This window comes from Alexandromys fortis, unplaced genomic scaffold (genome assembly GCF_014885135.2).
Source record: "Alexandromys fortis isolate MF-2015 unplaced genomic scaffold, M_Fortis_MF-2015_v1.1 scaffold_24, whole genome shotgun sequence".
In the NCBI taxonomy this organism is placed as follows: domain Eukaryota; kingdom Metazoa; phylum Chordata; class Mammalia; order Rodentia; family Cricetidae; genus Alexandromys; species Alexandromys fortis.
In genome coordinates this window covers 10,120,133-10,143,198 of record NW_026067906.1, presented here as the reverse complement: position 1 = coordinate 10,143,198, position 23,066 = coordinate 10,120,133, and the positions used below count along the sequence as shown (strand labels likewise).

The 23,066-nt window shown below is 36.3% G+C and overlaps 1 protein-coding gene across 5 annotated transcripts in view; it reads left to right on the top strand.

Annotated features, from left to right (window-relative positions):
• Nav3 (neuron navigator 3) overlaps positions 1-23,066 on the top strand; it is a 694,335-nt gene that overhangs the window by 632,356 nt on the left and 38,913 nt on the right. For all 5 annotated transcript variants that reach the window (XM_050135526.1, XM_050135525.1, XM_050135523.1 and 2 more), the window contains 5 exons: positions 3,030-3,082; positions 7,033-7,056; positions 9,421-9,498; positions 14,345-14,428; positions 17,602-17,713. In XM_050135526.1, the coding sequence (XP_049991483.1) occupies positions 3,030-3,082; positions 7,033-7,056; positions 9,421-9,498; positions 14,345-14,428; positions 17,602-17,713 (351 nt within the window). The remainder of the gene's footprint in view (positions 1-3,029; positions 3,083-7,032; positions 7,057-9,420; positions 9,499-14,344; positions 14,429-17,601; positions 17,714-23,066) is intronic.

Sequence of the window (23,066 nt, the reverse complement as noted above, 5' to 3'; positions counted from 1 at the left end):
GAATCAGCGGGCTAATTCTCACTTTAGGTTTGCTAAAGCTTGAAGATACTTTACTATTTTTTTATATATTATGAAGTGAGTCAGTTTCTTTCAAATATTGGTGCTTGACTATAGAATGGTTTGGGTAAATCTAATGCTCTCCTATAGATAGACATAGGGCTTTAGGGAACCTTGACATATGTGTCATATATTAAAACAAACATTTTAGTTGAAACCTTTATTAAAGAGCTATAAAGATATGTAAGTCATAAAGGGATTATTTTATGTTGCTAATTTTTATTCCCAGGTCTATGTGATATTAGCTACTGTACCATTTTAGAATTTATATTCTACCTGCATTTTCCAATACAGGTCATATTTTTTCCAACTATAATAAAATGTATACCTTGCCTCATAAATGTCATTTTGTTATACAGTTTCACATGAATGCTCTACAGAAGTCCATGCAAAAATATTAGGAAGCTACATACATGCTCAAGAGTACATATTTCCCCTTGTGTACGTATTACAAAAAAACTTAACTCTAAGAAATTTTCCTTTAATGAAACATTTTTAATTACCCGTGAAGAAGGCATATGGCATGTACATCATAAAGCATGTCAGTTAAGGATAAAACCAAACTAAGCATAGAAATCCAAAGTGACTAGAGGAAAATCAAACATAAAAGCCGCCATTTAATAATTGTGCATAACACAGAACCCCTAAACTTGAAAGCCACCAGAAGGTGAACATGTAGCCGTCAGTTATTCATAGGCTGAACTCAGGGAAGTTTCTTAGCTTTGTGAGCCCTAGTTTCTGTCCCATTCACTTTGTACATGTCTCACGTAGATGACATGGGCATAAGTGTAGCTCTTCCTACTTCTTTCTCCATTGTATCTTCTTTCATAATGTATCTATCTTATGACTTCAGGTCACTACTGTAAATATATTGTACTAGCACTAAGTTGCCTGCCTTTGCCATTGCCTTTGGGAATAATAAACAAACCATTGAGTTCCCAGTTACAAATGGTGGCCAGCTAATGGTGCAGCAATGTTCAAAATCTCTAATCTGAAATGTTAGGTCCTTGTGTTTATGAAGAGATAGTGTCGTGTGCTTGCACAGAAACCTCTTAAGCCTTCTGTACTCTGCTAAACATGTGGATGGCTCTCTAGAGGGCCTTGTGTACAAGTAGGATGATGGTCATTGCTGAGAAATCTGGCATCCAGTGCATGGCATTTAAATAATATGAATTGCTTAGAGCTAGCCTTAGTGGACAAAATGAACTCTTTTACACCCAAGCACTGAATGTTAATCCTTTAGGGCCTGCTTAAATTGTGATCTAGAATGAAGGTCGTCTTGAACTGGATTGAATTCTTGCTCAATGCCCACACTGACATATGAGAAAACAAAACCAGAAGCTATGAAGTCATAGGCCAACAACAACAATAAAAAAGTGTCAAGAAGAGAACGAGAGTGGGCTTTTCTGAGCCATTGTCTGTCTTCCTTCTGGTACCCCTAAATAACTCTAGTCATTTTTCTCAGCAAAAGTTATATAAACATTGAAAGAATGGGTCTTTTCAGATGATAAATGACTCAAATGATTTGCATACTTGATGAAGTAATAGCATTTCTCAATCCCTAGAGGTAATTTTTTCCCTTTTCACAAACATCTATATCCTAATAAACGCTTCTAATGTAACTCTTCTGGCGCCAAGGAGTTGGACCATGGGTAAGAATGTTGGCTTTACAAGCATGGTGGCCTAAGTTGAAACCCCAATACTCATGTAAAAAGCCAACTGTTGTGCATACATGTAAGCTTAGCACTGGGAGACATAGACAGACAGATTCCCAGAACTCCCTGAATGAGCCTACTAGTCAAAAATAGCAAGTTTTGCTTCAGCAGGGGAACCTTCTCATGACATGAGGAGGAGAGTGACAGAGGAAGCAACTGACACCCTGCACTGGTCACTAGCATACAATGCTTGAGCAAGTGCTGATCTTATGTGTACATATTAGCAAGACCACACACCTGCATACACACACACACACACACCAAAACTAAAAATGAAAAGATGCTTCTTCTTGCTCTCTCTCAAACTTCACCCTCTCATTTCACCCGGGTTGGCTCTAGCCCAGGTAGCTTGCAGAGCCCTCTGCAAACCAGCTTAGAGGCATAGCCCTTAAACTAGCCAATGATCTCAAAAGACTGAGGATTCCTCTCTTGTAGCTGTTGTTTTCATTATGCCTTTTGGCTTCATTTTGGACAGTCAGGGTTGTATCCCATGTATGTGTGATCCCAGAATCTTGCAGTGGTGTCAGACATTCTATGTCTTCAGCTAATGTTTATTTATTTAAGGGATGAATTAAAGGCAGCGAACAGCACTGTTTCACATGGAAAAAAGGAAGAACTTACATACAAATATAATAAGTATAATTTTACCCATCTTTTCAGTTTAATAATGCATTGTAAGTCCCGAGGAAATGACTTATCTTCAATTGTGATGACAGCGTATTTGATTTATATCAATGTACCTGAATGAAATTTTCGCCGTCATCTTTCTCTTGAAGTGGGAATGTTTTTATATCACTAAAATGCATAAAGAATTGATTCCCCCATTTCAAATAGCACCATCAATTCATCACAAAAAGGAAATACCAAATTGAATCAAGTACTTACTTCCTTGAAAATAGTTAGAGAAAAATTCTGAACCTGAATCTGTATGTTAGGAGAACTAAATTCAGTAAAGGAGATCTGAAAGTCTTTAAGGAGATGTTAGCTTTCTGTTCATCTTATATGGGAATTTTCTGCAGCTTCTCATGTACACATGCCCCCTGCTTCTCTCTGTAACCTGGTGTCTACTGCTAGTGAGTAAATGACCTTGGAACATTAAGTAACTGAATCTCTAAAAGTTTCCCAGTCAACTATTTTCATAACCAGGCCCTTTTTGTGGTTATTTTACATCTCTAGCCAACTGATCTTTATGTGTTCAGTAGATGTCTGATTTTACATGTGGACGTCTCTGCTTTAACCATGTTCTTGTTTCTCCAGTCCATGGCTCTTCCCTGTCATTGGTCTCTAGCACGTCTTCTCTTTACTCTACGGTAAGTCTGGTCCCTTTTATTTTCTGCCTTTGCCATGCACAGACAACCGTATATCTGAATAAAATTTCCATTATGATTTAAATGCAAATGGATCATAGGTTTCAGGGGAAAAAAATCAGACGGTCTACACTAGGGTCTAACAGCTCTTCCTATAATAATCATCATCTTCTCTACACAATTTAATATCATAACTGAGGGTTCTAAGTTACTATTGATCGTTTGCAGTGCATCTAGAGACTGCTTGTCTCATCTCCATTTGAATAAGCAAGTATGCTTAAAAGGTGCTCATTTACATAGTATAAGTTTAATGCTTAGCCAGGCAGTGGTGGCGGATGCCTCGGGAGGCAGAGGCAGACGGATCTCTGTGAGTTTGAGGCCAGCCTGGTCTACAAGAGCTGGTTCCAGGACTGGCTCCAAAGCAACACAGAGAAACCCTGTCTCAAAAATAAATAAATAAATAAATAAAAATTTAAAAAAAAAACTAAAAAGACTGAATTAGCACAAAAAGGCAGATTGTGTTGTTTTAACACATAATGCATAATACTGAACCTTCTTAATATGCAGAGTTGAGGCATGCTAATTAAAATAACAAGGGGATAAATTTTATAAACTATTTAACTTGACTTGTCAAATTTATTCCTATATTCTCCTATCTCTCTACTCTTTTCTATCTCCCTACCCTCCTGTCCAGAAGCCCTCTTTCTCACTAATCTTTTTTTCCCATTTATGTCTATTCATTTTGTTTCGCGATCTACTGAGTTTAACCATGGCAATCTATGTGGCCATGGGTTTGGAGCTATCACTTGAAGCCTGGTAGACTTAGCAGTACATACACACTAAATAGGATCTTCCTCCAGAATCTGTCAGTAGCCAATAGTTCAGCAATAAAGGGTTTTAAACAATAGAAAGGTAGGGATGGGAAGGCAAACTATAACAATAAGAAGGCATAGATGAGAAATGTTTTGTCCAAAACATTATATTATGCCTGGAGAGATGGCATGATGATTTTAAACAGTTGATGCTCTTGCAGAAGACCTGGGTTAAATTCCCAGTACCCACAGAGTGGTTCAAAACTATCTGTAATTCCAATTCCAGGGGATCTGACACCCTCTTCTACCTACTTGGCAGAATCCATTTGCGGACATGATTTTCACACTATGAACTGAAACAGCAATTTATAATTAACATTAGAGTGTCCTAGGGATGCTAGGGGACGAATAAATAGATTTTCATTCTAACCTGATTCGGTTAGCAATGACTATATATGTCATGGGCTGTTCCTTCCCAAGTCAAGAGCTGACTTCCACCCCTAAGAGGTCTTTGCAAGCTGGAAATCACAGGTCTATTGTCATCAGCCAAGGAGTCACCTCTAGAAACTTAAAATCTGTGTGCTCATTTTAAGATCCACACCCCCTGTACAATCTGTGGATTTTGTCAAAACAATGTAAATTTCTGAATTCTGTTTTGTTTTTTTTAAGGCCAGATATAGTGGTGCATGCCTTTAGTTTCAGCACTCAGAAGGCAGAGCCAGGCAGATCTTTCTGAATTCAAGGCTAGTCTGGCCTACATAGCAAGTTTCAGGACAACTAAGGCTAAATAGAGAGACCTATCTCAATAACAGTGATAATAATGGAAATATCCAACGACTCAGAGATGAATCTTTCCTCATTTTCAGTCTTCTTTAGGTAATGACACAGGCTTTTAGATAAACCACCACCTCTGCCGCCTCCTCTTTTCTCTCTTACATTGAAGTTGTTTGTGTTGTTGATCATCATTGTATTTCTTAATACTTACATCTGCTAAAATACAAAACAAAGGGTAGCGTAAAGGGCTGTCAGATTATCAACTTTTAATTTTTATATGTATGGTACTGTTAAACTTTTACATTATTGATTCCTGCAGTATAATTTTTCAGTGGTAAAATATAAATTTTTTATTGATTCCATTCTGTGTTTATATTCTAATTTCCACTGAGTTCATGGAAAGAAGGTCCATGCTTCATCCTTGTGCGTGTCCTTCACAGACTGTTTAACACAAAAGCAACGCTAAGAAGTGATTGTTAGTAATAAACTTAACTGGCTTGAGGAATACAGAAATCAATTGGTATTTTTACTTAGGCGGAATACTTTTTGTTATTTACTGTCCTTGAGTATGCTAGTCTTGCTCTAACATACTCACTAAAAATATCATGCAATCAAAACTCACCATAATATCATTAATCCCAGATTTAAGCCACTGGGGGAAGATAGAATATTATGTTTGTCTCATTGCTCCATTTTTATGATAATGGGTATTACTGGTAAAAACAACCATGGACTATGAAAAGAAGGCAATGATTAAAGAAAACAAGTCTTGAAAAGTCAGCTATGAGAAGATTCATGCCATACAGCACATTAATATGTAACTAACCCCTGTAACTTGGAGTTGTTTTAATGAAAATATGATGTGATGATCATATTTTGTTTCATCTAAATAAAGTAGATCTTTTTTTAAAAAATCACATCAATTATTTATTGAGTCATTATAATTTTAATGCAATCTGAATAAGTCTAAAGGCAAAATGCAACCATAATAAACCAAATGAATGTATAAAGTATTATGTAGTCAAAGAAAATTATGAATAAGGCTTAATCAAGTTAGTGACTGAACATCCTTTGCTTGTATTGCACATCTGAATACCAAACCACATTTAATAACTTTATATTACTAGAATTTAAAAATGAATATGTTGAAGGCTAAAATTGAGTTTTAAAAATGACCAAGGCAAATATTAACATTGTCTTTAAATACAAAGTTTACATATGAAGACAATAAAAGTCTTTATAGTTAGCACACAGCAAATATCTTAACATACATCCTGACACTTTTCAGAGGTAGATTTTAAAAAGCATGAAATTCAGTTTAAAAGAAATGCTTATGAATAAAATATACCTATGCATTTGTGCTATTTGCATTTTGTATGTATGTTTGTATGTGTGTGTATGTATATGTGTGTGTCTGTCCGTGCCTCTTTGTGTGTGTGTGTGTTTTCTTGCTTCTAGAAAACAGACCAAAACCATGTATTAAGTCATCACAAAATGTCCCCAAAGCAGCCACAGGTGACAAGACGGTTTTGCAGCCTTTTCCAGCAAATGACAGCCGGCAGAGAGTCATTTTGTTCAGCAACATTACACTTCCTCCAGTTCTTCCCAGATTGCGGCAGGTTCCCAAATGGGATGGCGCAGATAGCTCATTTGCTGGAGTTTCATAGCCCCAGCATGCAGATGGAAAAAAGTCCTAGGAATTTCTGCATAGAAGCACAAAACATTTGGCCACTTTGTACAGCAGTTCTCATTCCTGTCAGCTGCACAGCTGATGTTATTTGGCCGTCTTATTTATTGCCACTTTAAAACAAAGTATCTTGTTGTTTAGCTGAAGTGTCTGCGGATCAACTTAATAGTCACTAAGGAAAAGAAAGCAAGTAGGTATTAGTATCCTCTACTTTCTATTATTAACAATACTGGCCAGCATTTCCCCTTCCACTCCATTTGTCCTTTTCATAATACATAAATCAGAAGACAAACTTTTGTCTAAATCTTAGCTGAAGATTTACATAATTTTATGGAGTCTGATATATAAAACAACACTTCATGTTCCCACACATCCGTATATTTAGAGTATAAGTTTATAATGAGTTTTTGTGGTCTCTGTAGATCATAAACCGTTTCATTGTCTTGAGGCGTGTTATAAATCTATTATCTCTAGTTTAAAGTTAAAGTACTTTGCATCATATATAACTGTCCATTTTATTTCTATAGTATGCTGTTTTATTATATTAGTTAAACAGTCTAGTGTTTTACTCATGTTAGATCATAAAAGTTGTAAATACGTGTTGAAATAGCTTCTTCATTTATACATATAGAATAAGTTGACCTTAATTTTTAAATTAAAATCTCTGTTTATTTTTACAGGCTGAAGAAAAGGCTCATTCAGAGGTAAAATTCTGTACCGTTTTATTACTTGCAAACCAGCCTTACTTTAGGATGAAATCAGTGTTATTGCCACTAGAGGGTGCTTGATGCAGGAGCATAACTATAGGGCTTCTAGAAGTTGATCTGTGGTTTCTGAGGTTGACTCTCAGAGAAAATGAAAGTAAATTCCAGCAGTGAACTTTCCTGTCATATTCTGTCCGCTATGTCTTTCCAGATAACGACTACTACATTATCTGTATTAGCTGGCACTCATTCATTCATTAGTGAACTGAGCTTTAAAATTGAACATTTCACTGTCCTTTTCTCACGGCCTGATACACTCTGTTTAGGATTAATGAAACTGTACAAGGCGCAGGACCTTCTCCACACAAGGACCACATCCCACATCCCTGCTTATCTCTGCGTGGCATGACTATGCCACCTTTTCTGTACGGGTATACATTTCACAAATACGTCTGGCTTGCTTGCAATCATGTACAAAATCAACCTTCTCTTTGGAAAAAAGGTTAAAATTTTTTTTAAAAAGGTTTCTAGGCTATGAGAGCAGTTAGAGTTAACTAAGACTTTATTCATGGAGGCTGATGAGATGACTCAGCCCTCAAGTGTGTGCTGCCCTTGCAGAAGGCCTCAGTACCCAACTCTAGGGACTCACAAACATCTGTAGCTCCAGCAAAGAGGGATGTGGCTCCTTCTTTTGACTTCTGAAGGATCTCCAAATCACATGCACATCCATGGGCATTCATACAAGCACACAACTTAAAAGTAAATCTTAAACTTTCTCCGGGGCATAGTACCAATTCTCATAGGTTTACACTGATGCTGATAAGAAAAATACCTCAAAAATGATCTTGTAGAACACATAATTCTGACTGAGCTCATTTCATAAATGTTTAGATTTAAAACTTGTTCCAAAATATGTTCAAAACTACTGAGAGTACATATTGATCTCTCTCTCTCTCTCTCTCTCTCTCTCTCTCTCTCTCTCTCACACACACACACACACACACACACACAATTTTTTTAACTGAAACTCTCTTTCTACATCACATAGACATGGCAAGACTTGTAGTGTTGGTCATGAAACAGTTACTGAGGTTTGGAAATTGAGCAGTGTCTGTTCGCCTTTGCAGTAGCTATCCAATTCTCCTTTTGTTATGATGCTCAGAGGAGGTCATGGGCTTTCAAAAAGGTACCATACATTGTTTTATAGTTTTCTGGGCTACATGCTACAGGAACTAGAATTATATAATAAAGGTGTAAGGTGAGAAAGCCTCTTTCTGTCTGTATTTGTCTGAAAGATAAAAGAGGCTTTGCTTCCTGGGGTCAAATGCATCATTATAGGAAAGTAACACAAACGTTCATCGGGACTGAAGTAGATCTTCATTTTAAAAATAAGAAATAACAGAAAACTATACTTGGAAAAACTGTATAAGGGCACATCACTGTTAGAGGTCACAAGTTTTGGAGCGGGATAGTATTGATGACTACCTCCTTCTCCTGGCAATAGGAGTAGGAACTGTATAATTGTTTTCTGTTTCTATATTGAGATAAATATCACTCCTTTTGCTCACTCCTCTCAGTAATGATTACTATTTCTTTCCCAAAATAAAAATGTATTGTCTAGAAGGGGATAAGACATTTAATGGCCCATTCTGACATGTCCTTTCACACTCAGAAAGCATTCAATTTGTCCAGCTCCAAGAATGAGGACTTATTTTTTAGGAGTTAAGAGAAGCATCCATGTAGAATACTTGGCATCTAAAGGACTGGATTCTCTTGAGACAAGAAATACACTTGCAGAAGCAATTTTCTTATGCTTGCAAATACCTTACCATTTTAATCACTGTTTACATTTCCTGGCAACATGGGATATGACTGACTGAATGCATAATATGATATTGATGTGTCTGTGTTACTAAAGTGAAATTAGTAAAGTCAAACCATTTAAGAATATCTTTCCTGTTGGTTTATTTAGTGAATTGTATGATATTCATAATTTCCCCCCATATTTTATACTTTGGATACCTACAAAGCATTTCTGCTCAGAGCTAGTAATAGGTCACTGGATGAAGGTATTCTAAGAAGCATTAGCTATAAATTATCTATTCACCATTAAACTTCTATCCCATAAAATTACTTTGTATTCTGCGTAGTAGACTAGTTTGATGAGCAGATCCGGGTCCCAATATTAAAGTTAGCAATGCATTCCTCTCTGGATAAGTAGCATTTGGAAGGTGCAACACAGCTAGTGTTCGCCCTCTAGAAGGACTTGTCACTGATTTGCCTCTGGTTACTGTACTTGCTGTCTTGTACCGAAATCTTCATTGTAACGGATCATTTAGTTCATTGGACTTTTTAATTGCACAGCAAATCCATAAGCTACGGAGAGAGCTGGTTGCATCCCAGGAGAAAGTTGCTACCCTCACATCTCAGCTGTCGGCGAATGTAAGTTGCCTTTTATTGTTTGAATATACCAGAACAGATTTGTTTCCAAATCGAGGTAATAGCTTGAGTCACAAGGTTAAAGTGTCCACGGTCACACCATGGAAGGGACTAGAAGGTAGGGCTCATGTGAAGTGGAAGGGTTTTGCTCACTCACTAATAAAATATAAACTTAGTTGATGAGAAACAACATGGTAAAACAAAACAATGGGGAAAAAAGATTGTAGCTCTAGAAAATCACAAACAGTGGTCATGATAACAAGTGTTGCCTCTTTTCTTGTTTTTTACTTTTGTCATTTCACATGTAGAAGTTTTGCTCAAGTTGAAACCTAATAAGATCTGTTGTTATTTGACTGTGGAAGGCAAAGTACCTATGGGTCCTGTCCCTTTCAGTGGTTAATGAAACATACACTAAAGTTTAAAATAAATTAACTTGAATCTAAATAGGAAGCTTAGCTCCACTGTAAATGAAATACTGTTCTCTCAAATATACCATCACCCCCCCCACACACACACACTCTGCTTCTTAGAACAATTTAGAAGACTACATTTGCTCATACTAAAGCAACTTACATTCATGAAAATAGGCACTTGGAAGACCGTCAACACATGAACCTTCTGTCAAATGTCTTTTCACGCTCTCAGGAGGACTCGAAGTAGATTAAATGAACTGTAACCCGGGAGAGCATGTGGCCTTGTGCCCAGTGCTAGGGAGAAGGAGTGTGAGAAATAAGATCGGGGGTGCGGAAGCCCTGCTATGCTGCCATATGCCCTCTGTAGTCTTTGCTCAGTCCTTTCTGCCCTCTTGCTCCATTGCTGCCTCTCTGCCCCTCCGTGGAGGTGTTCTTGCTTCTCCACAAAGCATCACATACCAAAAATGAACAGGTGTGGGACTGTAGTGTATGACTGTGTTATAGGAATCCGCAGGAAATAAGTCATTTCACTCACTGGGAATTAATTTTAGCTCTGTGTCCGCTGACATTATGCTTTAACGCTAGGGAATAATAGTCATTTGAGATAGACTATGATTGTTCACAAAGATTTCTATGAAATGCCTAACAATAAAAGCAGATTTTTTTTTCCTTTCAGCATTGCTAGAAAATAATAGTCTATCCACTGCTGATCTCTGAGTTTAACTATTAAAGAGATAATTTTGAGACTAATGTAAATTTTACTCTACGTCTATAGTGTACTGCTAAACTGGCGAGTTTCTGAACTTTCACCCAGATGACATGTCGGATTGTGTTTATCTGTGGTTAAGAAGCCTCAGTGAGCACCTCATCCATGATGATCACATGTTTTGTTGCATGTTTGTCTGCTTTTGTAGTACTTGGGTTTGGACCCATGTACTCGTATATGCCAGGGTAATTTTTTTTTTTTTATCACCAGAGCCACATCTAGACCTGGAGTTATTTTTTTTCTAATTTGCAATTTCTATTTGTGGGTAAAGCTAGGTCTTTTTATTCACATTTATACAGTTTATTAGCTGAACTGGCTGTATTAGTCTTAGCCTATTAACTTATTCAGACTGTAAGTAAATTTTGTATTTGGTTAAATGTGCTCTCTCCACAGGATGGATTGGTATATGAAAGTGCAGTAGGTATATGTCATAAAGACAGATTTTGAGGAGTATTTTTCAGTTTAATAATCATTTAAGGAACATCCACCTCCTCTTAATCTATGTATTAGATCCTAGTGAGTTCACCTGATTAGGTTCATTTTTGTGACTTGTGTGTTGCGCGCTGGGACTTGACATTAATAAATCTGTTTAAACTTGCTGTATCACTGTTCAGTAGAGCAGAGTGAGAGAAAGATGATATTGAGTGAGCCGTCTTCTCATTGGACTAGCAGAGTACAGGACCAGTCAGTGCAGCACATAGCAGTCCTTCCCTCCTTACAGATGTGCTCCAGAAACAGCTGCACCAAGCCACAAGAGACTGTACAGAAAGCTCATTCTGCTAGTGTACAAACTGTTATTTCATTCTATGTTGATATATACTTTGTAGGCATTATATATAATCACACTTCATCTTGCTCTTAAAAAAATCACAGTAATTTTCTTTGTATCACATTAGATAGTGTAATTCCATGGCCATTATGAGAAATAGCTACTCTTAACTAACACTTAGGTATCTCTTGTTTTATCTCATATTAATACATTCTACTCTATTTTGAATACTATTTTGGGAAAAATTGCTAAAAAAATTAGTCACAATCTAGTAAACACTGCAACCACCCTGAAAATCATATTTTCTTTTAAAAGTCCCAAAGCTTCCCAGACAAAGTAATAAAAATAATTATTGATAAAAAATTGTGCCACATTTACCCCTTTATTCTTCTGTTAGTTTTTGTATTTAGTGAGAAACTTTACATTTATTACTTCTGAAGTAATAAAGTTAACCTGATAAACAAAGCCAAAATGATATGAATATGAAATAATCATTTTTAAAGCATACTTTCCACTGAAAATAATTTGACTCAAGATGATATTTAGTAACCAATTATTAAGGGTTTATAAAATATTAGTTAAAAGCATATTTACAAAGATTAGAAATTTATACTTTTCTTAGTTATGGTTTCTATTGCTGCAATGAAACATCATGACCAAAACAGAAAAAAGTCAGGGAGGAAAGGGCTTATTTGGCTTACACTTTCAAATCACTTTCCATCATTGAGGTAGTCAGGACAGGAACTCAAGCAGGGCAGAAACCTGATGAGCTGATGCAGAGGCCATGGCTAGGTACTCTTTACTGGCCTGCTCCTTGTAGCTTGCTCATTTGGCTTTCTTATAGAATCCAGGGCCACCAACCTAGGGATGGCACCACCCAAAATGGGCTGTCCCCCGCCATCAATCACTAATAAAGAAAATGTCTTACAGCTGGATCTTATGGAGGTGTATTCTCAACAGAGGTTCCTTCCTTCCAGATGACTCTAACATGGGTCAAATTGACATAAGACTAAATAGAACAATATTCTAATGTTAAATACTTTATCATTACTTGGACCTACAAGATATAGTCAACATAGTTTATGCATACAACCTATTTTTTATAATCCCAATATTCTCATATTTTTAATTCCAACTAATTTGATTTCATAAATACACAAATTATAAAGTAATTTTCTACAAATGTATATATCAAAGGCCCAATAATTAAATATTTGTTTTCTTGACTTTTTGAGAAGTAAAATATCACAGTGTTCAGGATTATTTTCTTTATCAAATAAGAATTTTTTTTCTTCTCAAATGTTTTTTATGGGGGTGGCAACCTTAGTTTTAGCATTTAGCACCTTTGTTCATGGGCATAAAGGGATTATTTTGAAAAGGCAAAATTGTAGTCAATACAGAAATCCATCATGACAAACATATTGTAAATTCAGAGGTAAGAATGGTTGTTTTCAAATGTAATATTAAAAAGAAGAAATACTCATGAAAACTATATGATAGTACTTGGGTACTCTGTAAAATTGGTCAAATTGAAACATAGTATTTGGGAATGCAAAGTTAGCTATAAAAAATATCAAGAAAGCAGCCACATCAAGAAGACCTAATGGTTATCTCAAGAAAGGAAAGACCCCAGTAACTGAATAAGAGATCAAAGAGTGTTCACGAATGTTTGAACTGTGTTCCCCACAAAGTGTTCTTCTCCCTACTGAATATCCATGGACCACAGCCCATGATGAGCGAAGGCACTTGCTCTAATCATGGACCATCAGAGGCTGACTTTCATGGGGATTTTTGCTAGCCATTTGATTGGAGGTGCCATCCTTTGAGCGCTACAAGAGCAACAAAAATGATGTGTTAGAGTCCCATCGCACCACACCCTTCAGAAAACTAAAATCAATCGCTTGCCAAAATCGACCAGATTTTACCCAGATTGGGCTTGTTATAGATCGATATTAGAAAACACTTTGTCTTTACATCTTCGTAGGAACACAGTAAATAACATCAGTGTGGGATAATGTGCCCACAGTTGTTTCTAAAGTCACAGGACTGACTGAAGCATCCCATCATACTTAGTATTCACACTTCATGCTGTGGAATCAGGAAGAAACGGCCTTGTTTACAGTTGTATCTTCCAGCATTTCTATTCATAAGTGTGATAAATATATGCTATAATACGTGCAATTCTCTAAAATTGAAAATAAAACCCCAGGGCACCAAAGCTTCATGTTAAATTTGGACCTGTGATTCCTTCTGCCTGGGCCAGCTCTACTTCTTTAGCTGAAGGGAATCAAAAGTAGGGAGAAAAGGCCTTTTATTACAGAGATTTGAAAGTGAAGACAACTCTTCCCACCCAGTTCTTTGTCAGTAGAAAAAGAGGAAAGATAATGTTCTAGCTGTCGGCAGATGTCTGACACTTGAAGGAGAATGTCCTCACAATAGACGCGCTAACAATATCCGCAAAGGTCATGACGGAAGTCGAGAAATGAGGAACATTTGTCCACTGACTATTTCAGTGACCTCCTTTCGGGCTTTCTTTTCTAAAAATGTGGCAGCTGGGAAATTCATTCGGCATTTCGGGTGTCAGATCTCTGCGTGAAGTGAAAGTCAGAGGTGTTGTTATTTGCAAAAAAATAAAAGAAAAAGAAAAAAATACCACCCCCTTTTGGAAGCCGAGCTCATATTAAATGTCAAAAGACTGAAACGCTGATTTTTAGGAAACCAAAATTTAGAAATGGAAAATGGAGATATGTGTTAAAGGAGCGTCAGCACTGAGACCTAACCATGACAGTCACGGCACTTAAAACGTTGGAACAGCTCAAATTAAGCATTTTGTAAAACGAAGGACTTTATCTTAGCCACAGGAGACTCTGACATTCTATCTTTCTTCTGTTTTCTTTGCAGGCTCACCTGGTAGCAGCTTTTGAGAAGAGTTTAGGGAATATGACTGGCCGACTGCAGAGTCTGACTATGACTGCAGAACAAAAGGTTTGACCGACCAGTAATTGCCACTGAGACCCGAAAGGGGAAAGTATACTTCACAGAACGCTGAATATCAGGAAGGTGTTAGTGCCTAAAAACAATACTGCAGAGCACCCATTCTGCGATAAATTGAAACCATGAATACACGGTGTCATTTCCTTTCCAGCTGTAATCTAAAGACACAATCAGATTGTCCACATGTGTACAAAGAGACACAAATGCACACCAAGTTCTGAGGTACAGGTCTGTCTCTTTACCTCCAAGTGCATCTGTAAATGAAAACCAAATATCAAGAGGAAGCTTTGTGTAGGAGAATTCAAATATGCTCATATTGTTATATAGTTAATATGAAATATTACTGACCATAGTCCTTATCCCAATGTCTCACCAGCAAGGAAGCAAAAGAGAAGTAGGGGTAGGAGATACATGTACGTGTTTTGAGGCAACATTGTAATTTCAACGCATTACAGTAATCCTGGAAAAATATGCAGGAAAATCAATATAAACAACCAATTTTAATGACAAAAAAAACCCAATGAGGGCCAGAATAATACTGGAAATTTTCTAAATCCTAGTCAAATATGTAAAATGGTTTTTGTTAATTTCTAATCTTCTACTGCAGAGGAAAGAAAGGGAACTGTGGCTTCCTTACTACTCAATAAAGATAGTTCTACTCACTTAACCATGCAGAGACTTTCTGTTTATAATGGGCTGTGAAAGTTTTCATGTTTTTATATAGCAGCTGTACTCCCTAGATGAAAACACATCCATCCTATTATATGTGAGTACTAAAGCTGAAATTTTTACATCAGAGAACAAATACATCTATTGCGTGTAAACCAGAACTTTTCATAAAATCACGCCAGCATTTACTGAATTATAAATCAATCAAAAAGAATGATCTCTCCAGCTACAAAATAAGATATCCCATTAAATGGTATAAAAGGGACCTATTTTATTTTATTTTTCTGACAGGGGTATTTCATTTTGGCCTGTAAGGGAAAGAATATTTGGCAAAAGGTAAACATCAAATGAAATTCTCAGAAAGGTCATGGTTGTAGCTTGAATGACAAAATGAGAGTAGATTTCATTAATGGAAATTTTTGCAGATGTAGGGAATAAGAAATATAGAACAGATCATATCCATCCTTATGGAATTTAACTATCAGTTTAATTAAAATCTTGCAGAATTTGCTATAGGCAGTTATTTATGCTTAGAAAGCTGCCCTGTAGAAATACCAACATGAATTCATATCAGCTAGTTTTTAACAGATAGAAATTTTCTAAGTCATATAGTAAATATATTTCTTACCTAGTTATCCTTCACTTAGTTTAACTAAACCATCACAGATAACAATTGGTCTATAGATATCTGCCATTTTCAAAGTAAACCTTAATTTTACAAAGTGATCATTCTTCTAAGATGTATTAAACCCAATGTTATAAAAAGGCAATATTCTATGAATATTCCACTTTTAATCACGTTTAAAGGGTTAGACAAAAAAAATCAATGTAGTGGTGCACACCTTTTATCCTGGCTTTTATCCTGGCACTCTGGAAGCAGAGGCTGGGGTTTCTCTGTTTGTTCAAGGCCAGTCTGGTCTATAGAACTGTTTCAAGGACAGCCAGGACTACATAGAGAAACTCTGTGTTGAAAAAACAAAGTTTGTAGAAGAGACTTCTCTAGAAGAGTTTAAAGCTTTGGCACTTAAATAACTCAGCTAGCTCAAAATTAAGCTCAGTTATTACATTTGCATAAGATCTTATTTCCATTTCTTTCTGTAAAGCCAGAGTCAAATATTTTAAATATTTTAGCAGATTTTTAAGTCTGCAGCATAAGGATCATTGGTTCCAAATCCAGGGATGAAAATCTGACTTTAATTAAAATTTAACACTCACCTAAGCACTGGTTATAAAATTGATTTTTAAATTATGTGAGTCTGTTTCCAGTAAACACTTTCTCTCTACAGGGCTTCAAGTAGAAACATCAAATTTTAGTAAAATTACTTGTAGTAATTGAACAAGAGACACAAAGCAGAAGTTGGGGGAGACAAAGTTGTTATGATGTACGGGGTTGTAAATTGTGTCTACAATGTGATATGCTTCCTTTACGAGAGATGAATGGTTACAGCAAATTATTTCAAATCTATATATAATTTCAGTAATTTCCTTCTAACTTTCATTATGAGGTTTGTATTTACAAACTGTTTAATGTTCACAAGAGTTTATTTTTCAATCTAACCAGTGTCCATCACGAACATGTGACATACTCAAGCGAATAGATGTATGTATAAAAGGCAACATGATGTTGAAGCCTGTAACCCCAGCACATGGGAGGCCAAGACTTTGCATTGTTGTCTGAGCAACAGAATGGAATTTTTTCTCCGAAAAAAGAGAAAAAGAGAGATGGGAAACAATCACGAGACACTGATTTTATATCTATTCTAATTTCCCGTGTCATTTCAAGCAATTGCAGTGTCTACCTAAGATAAGAATCGTTCCTGGACTTTACAACATATGAGGCAACTTTCTGCAATGAGATTGCTTAGCTTTTCCTTGTATTCTATGAGACACTGAGAAAGGACACTGGTATTGTTTATAATTTAATATATAAAGTCTTTGTATTTCCTATGTTTCTTTTCACTGCTGCATGAAAATAATATCAGGGTTCTAAGGTGACTTTAATATGCCCTCCGAACATAGTAAGGCGACAGTTCAAAGAAATGAGTTTGGAATGAGTGCCAAGATTTATACTTGAAGACAGCGAATCAATTCCCAAGGTACAAAGCAATTCAGACAAAATCTAAAGTCAGGGTATCCATTGGACACCAAAGGCAACATAGTGTTATGTTGAAATATTGAGATTTAACATCTAATGTTCCCAGAGGTAATGCTAAACTGAGTGACGGTTTATCTTGCCTTGCTTTGAAGGGATCAGCCATGTACCTCCCTTTGAAAGGATTGTGGACTCCTGAGATTACTTTTATAGGATAGGATTCTTAAAATTCCTTCTTTAGCTAACAAAAATTTAGATACAATTTGACAATGTTAGCCAAGACTCCAACTCCTTCAGGAGGATAGGGCTAAATACTGTCAAACCCATTTGACAGGAAAGTATTAACAATGACCTTTTATTTTTTTTCTAGACATTAAACTCCCAAATTCTGTTCATTCCACAGGAATCAGAACTCATAGAACTACGGGAAACCATTGAAATGCTGAAAGCCCAGAACTCTGCTGCCCAGGCGGCTATTCAGGGTGCGCTGAATGGCCCAGACCACCCTCCCAAAGGTATACTTCAGGCTATGTCCTGTGTCACCCCATACTGTAAACGCTGGCATGGGATTAGTTACAGTAGAGTTTTACTTACTCAGTGGTGCCACCTTTTAAAGTAAGTAATATACTTGCTTCAGAATTCCAAACCTTGTGAACGTTAACTTTCATTATCCAGTGAATTTTAGATTATGATATTGTAACCAGTCATGCACACATTTTTCTCTGCTTGAACTAGTACATTGAGGCTGGTAGGTTGGAAGTTGGTTAATTGTCTGACTTCAAGCAAATTAAGTCTAAGAATGGATATGATAATCAAGATCCAATGTACACTGGGAGCAAGGTCTTAAGGGAAGGGTCAATGAGAAGGTACATTTCCAGTAGCCAGGAGTTTTAAAGTGACAAGGAGCCAGATAAAAGTGTATCAGTACTATGCCTGTGTGATTTTTTTGCCACCATGCCGATGCCTTGGAACACCGTGGAAAAAAATGCTCATTTTTTTTTAAAGTCCTAATTCTTCTTTACCTATGTTCTATTTATTTATATCCTGACATCAGCATGTTAAAGTACATTGTTCTTCCTTCAATTTCAAATCCTTTTCTAAATCCTGAATGCCTTATCCCCTCTTTTCACAGCTCCAGACTAGTTCTGATAAATAGTTTTGCATTCTTCCCTTGTCTCCAATTACTCATCACTCTTCAACCCACTGGGATGACACCCCCTATTCCCACCCTTGCACCGAAAGTATTTTGTCCAGGACCAATATTGACATATGTAATACTTAATTCATTAAATATTTCAATTTCTTGTATTAGGTAGGAAAGCAGATTCTACTAGTGATGCCCAAACCCTCACACTTGAAATGTTTATTTTTGCAAATATTCATGCTGCCCTACATTGTTCTTCATGCAGCATTTTTTTAATTGCCATGATATTTCATACATATATGTCATTATATTTTATTCTTTTTTTATTTTTTAATATTTATTTATTATGTATACAATATTCTGTCTGTGTGTATGCTGCAGGCCAGAAGAGGGCACCAGACCCCATTACAGATGGTTGTGAGCCACCACGTGGTTGCTGGGAATTGAACTCAGGATCTTTGGAAGAGGAGGCAATGCTCTTAACCTCTGAGCCATCTCTCCAGCCCTATATTTTATTCTTGCTTCCCTCACAGTCTGTCTCCTTTTCTCATCCTTCTTTCCCTCTTTCTGGTCCGCTATCTTCCTGAAAATGATTCTGTCTTTACCTAGTGTCTGTTGGTGAACGTATAGGCTAGCTCTTTATCTTGGTTATCAGGATAGTGCTGTGTAAACAAGGCTGTGCAAGTATCTCTATGGTATGATGACCGAGAATCCTTCAGGTATATACCTTCAGTGGTATAGTTGGGTCTAATGATAGATCTGGTACTAGTTTCTGTGAGTAACTTTCACGCTTTTTTCCAGAGGAGCTGTAGTAGTTACTCTGTACCTGTTATTGTAGACCAGCTACCACCCTCCCCTCTCCCTTGCCAGCTTTTACCATTGACACTCTTGATAATAGTTACTCTGGCTAGAGTGAAATCACAGTATGTTTTAATTTATATCTCCCGATGCCTAATGATGCTCAACACTTTATCAAATATATATTGGTTATTTTAACTTCTTTCTTTGAGAACTAGCTATTCAATTCACTAGTCCACTTATCGCTTGGGTGAGACTTCTATTTTGGTATATAATATTTTAAGTTTTTATATTTATTATTTATTTATGAGTGTTTTGCCTCAATGTATGGGACTGGGCTGACAAATGTGGGTGCTGTCATGTGGGTGCTGGAAATCAAACATGGGTCCTTTGAAACAGCAATCAGTGATCTTAACAACTCAGTTATCTCTCAAGGATGATATTTAATTTTTGAAGTCCTGTATAGTTTCTATATGTTAGTTTCCTGTTGTGTGTTTAGTTGGGATAAATGTCCTACTATTCTGTAGGCGATCTCTTTGGCTGATGGCTTTTTTTGTTGTACAGAAACTGTTAAGTAGCACACAATCCCTTGGACCAACTGCTGGGATCATTTCCTGAGCTACTGTGATATATTTCTAGTCCTTTTTAATTCCTTGTAAATTTTTCTGTGGTAAATATCCATTCACTCCTCTGTATCCATTTTTAATCTTTGGTATCCTATATTCTTCTTCATTATGATTCTTACCATATGATGTTATATATTCTATCTAAAAGTCTATGAATTTATCTACTGCTCAAGCTACAATTATTGCTTTTTCTAGGAACTGGTCTACTATGCCTTGAAGCCAAGCTCACCTCTTAATGCCAAAGGAGAGATATACTAGGATGCCTTTGGGTTTAACTTTGGCACCTGAAGATCTACATTCTGTACTTTCCATCTTTCCTCTAGACTTTCTCTATTCACCATCCTTTGTCTCTGAATATTACCATCTTTTCTCTTTTATAGCCAGAAATGGTACATGTCAGTCATAAGCACTGTTCTCCTGATTCAATATATCTATAGGTTTATTGACTCCATGCCTTCAATAGCTCTTGAATGTTCTCTTTTCTCTGACTTTATCACCATCCTCCATCTCTCCCCTGAACTCTGACTATGGACTTCTACATAGGCTCGATGTTTCTTAACTTCTTCCTACGTATGGACAGGGGCTATAACTCAGCCATAGAGCGCCTATCTATCATCCACAGGGCCCTAATTCTAATCCCTAATACCAAACAGATGAAAAATCTTCTACAGCGTACACCAGTGGTTCTCAACTTTTCCTAATGCTACAACCCCCTAATACAATTCTTCATGTGTGGTGACCCCAACCATAAAATTATTTTTGTTGCTATTTCATAATTGTAATTTTTCTCCTGTTATAATTGGTAATGTAAATATCTGTGTTTTCTCGTTTTTTTTTTTTTTGAAGCATCACAACCCATAGGTTGAGAACCACCAGTCTACAACATCCCTCACATCAAAGCCAGAGAAGTTGTGTAAAAACATGTACTAACCAGGATCCCATTGTCTACTGTGAGAAATTCAGACTATTAAATATGACACTATATCTCCTCACCAGCTTGACTCACTCAACAAATATTCAGTGATTCGTAGTTCTTGAATTTGCCTCTTGCTTGTGTGTTATAATGTGCCCTCCATGTTGAAATTGTTCTCCAGCCTGAACTTCTTATTATACCCTGATCACTTCTGATATTCTCCTCTATTTGATAAAAATCAAAACATTTTAGAAAACTGCAGGATTTAGCCAAAGCAGGCCTCCTAGCCCCCTAAACTGGTTCAAGTCCCCTGTGATATATTTCTGGGAAAGTATTTATATTTACGTTTCTCCCCTATACCTATTAAATCTATCTTCTTAAATTTATGCTAGAAAATCTTTTCATTTGTATTTTGGCTGTGGCAATACCTTAAATGTGTAGGAGTGTCTTGGTTAGGATTTCCATTACTTTGAAGAGTTTCTGTGACCATGGCAATTCTTATTACAGGAAGCATTTAATTGGGACTGGCTTACAGTTCAGAGGTTTAGTCCATTGTTATCATCAAGGGAAGCATGGTGGCAGACAGGTAGACATGCTGCTCGAGAAGGGGCTAAAATTTCTACACCAGGATCCAAAGGCAGCAGGACAAGACCTGAACCCCTAACCCTGGCTTGGGCTTGTGAGACTCAAGTCCACCCCCTCAGTGACAAACTTCCTTCCTCCATCAAGGTTACACCTCCTCCATTGAGCCCACACTTTTTAATAGTGCCAGTCCCTATAAACCAAGCATTCAAACTCATGAGTCTACAGTGGTCATTTCTATTCAAACCACCACATGGAGGCTTATCCAAAGTTGATAGAAAGGAATAACAAAATCAAAAATTATATGGTTGAATTTAAGTTTTCCAAAAACAAAACAAAACATAAAGGGGTATACTTACTGTGAAAGACAGACGTATTTTCTTGAGCTACTTCTGTTAAAAATTCAGCAACTTTCCATGTAGGGAAGTTGATTTATATGCTGCATGGAAAATTACTGCATATTTAAGGCTTATCTCAGAGCTATAATAAAGCAGCTTATGTTCTAAATCTTCGTGTCGTAAATAGGTCCAGAAGGGCTTTAAAAAGGCTTAATCCTTCCCTTAATACAACACAAGTCACTGAAGTGAGGCTTTCTGGAATGACTCCTTTTATCTTAGGCAACAGGTAGCTTACTGTATCTTCTAGAATTCAAATATAGAAATTTTGTTGCTTGCAAGTGTGGGCTGGATAATCGGTTAGGTCTAAATTCATCCAAAAGCATTAAAAATATTTGTTTGGCCCCAAGACCTCTAATCATTCGCTTTACCAGATAAAACTGTGTTCGCCCAGCTCCACGCCAGCGAGCCGGGTTTCTTACCCCTTTAAATAAATAAATTTTAAAAAAATGTTTAAATGTTACACCTTAAGAATAATCAAAAGACAGAATAGTTGGATATGTAGCAGGATTTATATTTCTGAAGTATTGAAACATCATTCAGTTCTGTTACTACAAGCATGTTGCTTGTATTCTATTGACAGCCAGTGTTGCATGGCAAAAATAGTTGCGTGTCCAAGCCATGCAGCTCTCACTGGTTATTCAGCTGATGAGGTTGAAATACTGTCTTTGAAGCTTTGAAACTGCAATTTTCTCTACATTTTGACATCTGGCCCTAGGATAAATATATGCAGCGAGGTGACACTTTCCTACACAGGCCAATCTGGCAAAAGTCCCATCTGTTAACCCACTGTTCTCTAAATTTTTATGCTATATTTATTACCAGTCTGATAAGTAAACCTATCACAAAAATATGAGTTCATTTATAGATATATCTAGTTTTTGTACATGGTATTCTATTTTGTCTTAAATAAAGAAATAGGTATAAATAACTAATCTACTAGATTACATGACATTTAAAACAAAGGAATCAAAATACATCCTTGAATATGACTATATTTGAAAAGTATAATAAAAATGTTAAAAGGTTGAAAATTGAAAGTATGGAAATTTTCCTTTTCTTTACACAGATATAATATCATTTGATAGGAGTTTTTCCTTAGTTACCAACTATTGATCGGTTATTTATATTATATGTGTTATATGTTTTTATATAAAAATGTGTGTGAGTGTTTATGTATGAAATTGGATAATAGTAAATACTTTTTAGAATAATTTGTTATCCACTGACATCTGCTATTCTTACTTTTTATTAATTTGATAACTGAAGCAAACTTTATTTCACACTATTATTTCTATGGAAATGTTTTTATTGACAAAACTAGTTTTATTGTATTTTAATTTATTTTATTTCTCTTGAATTCTTTTCTTTCTTTGTTTTGTTTTCAATACATTCCAACTGCAGTTTTCC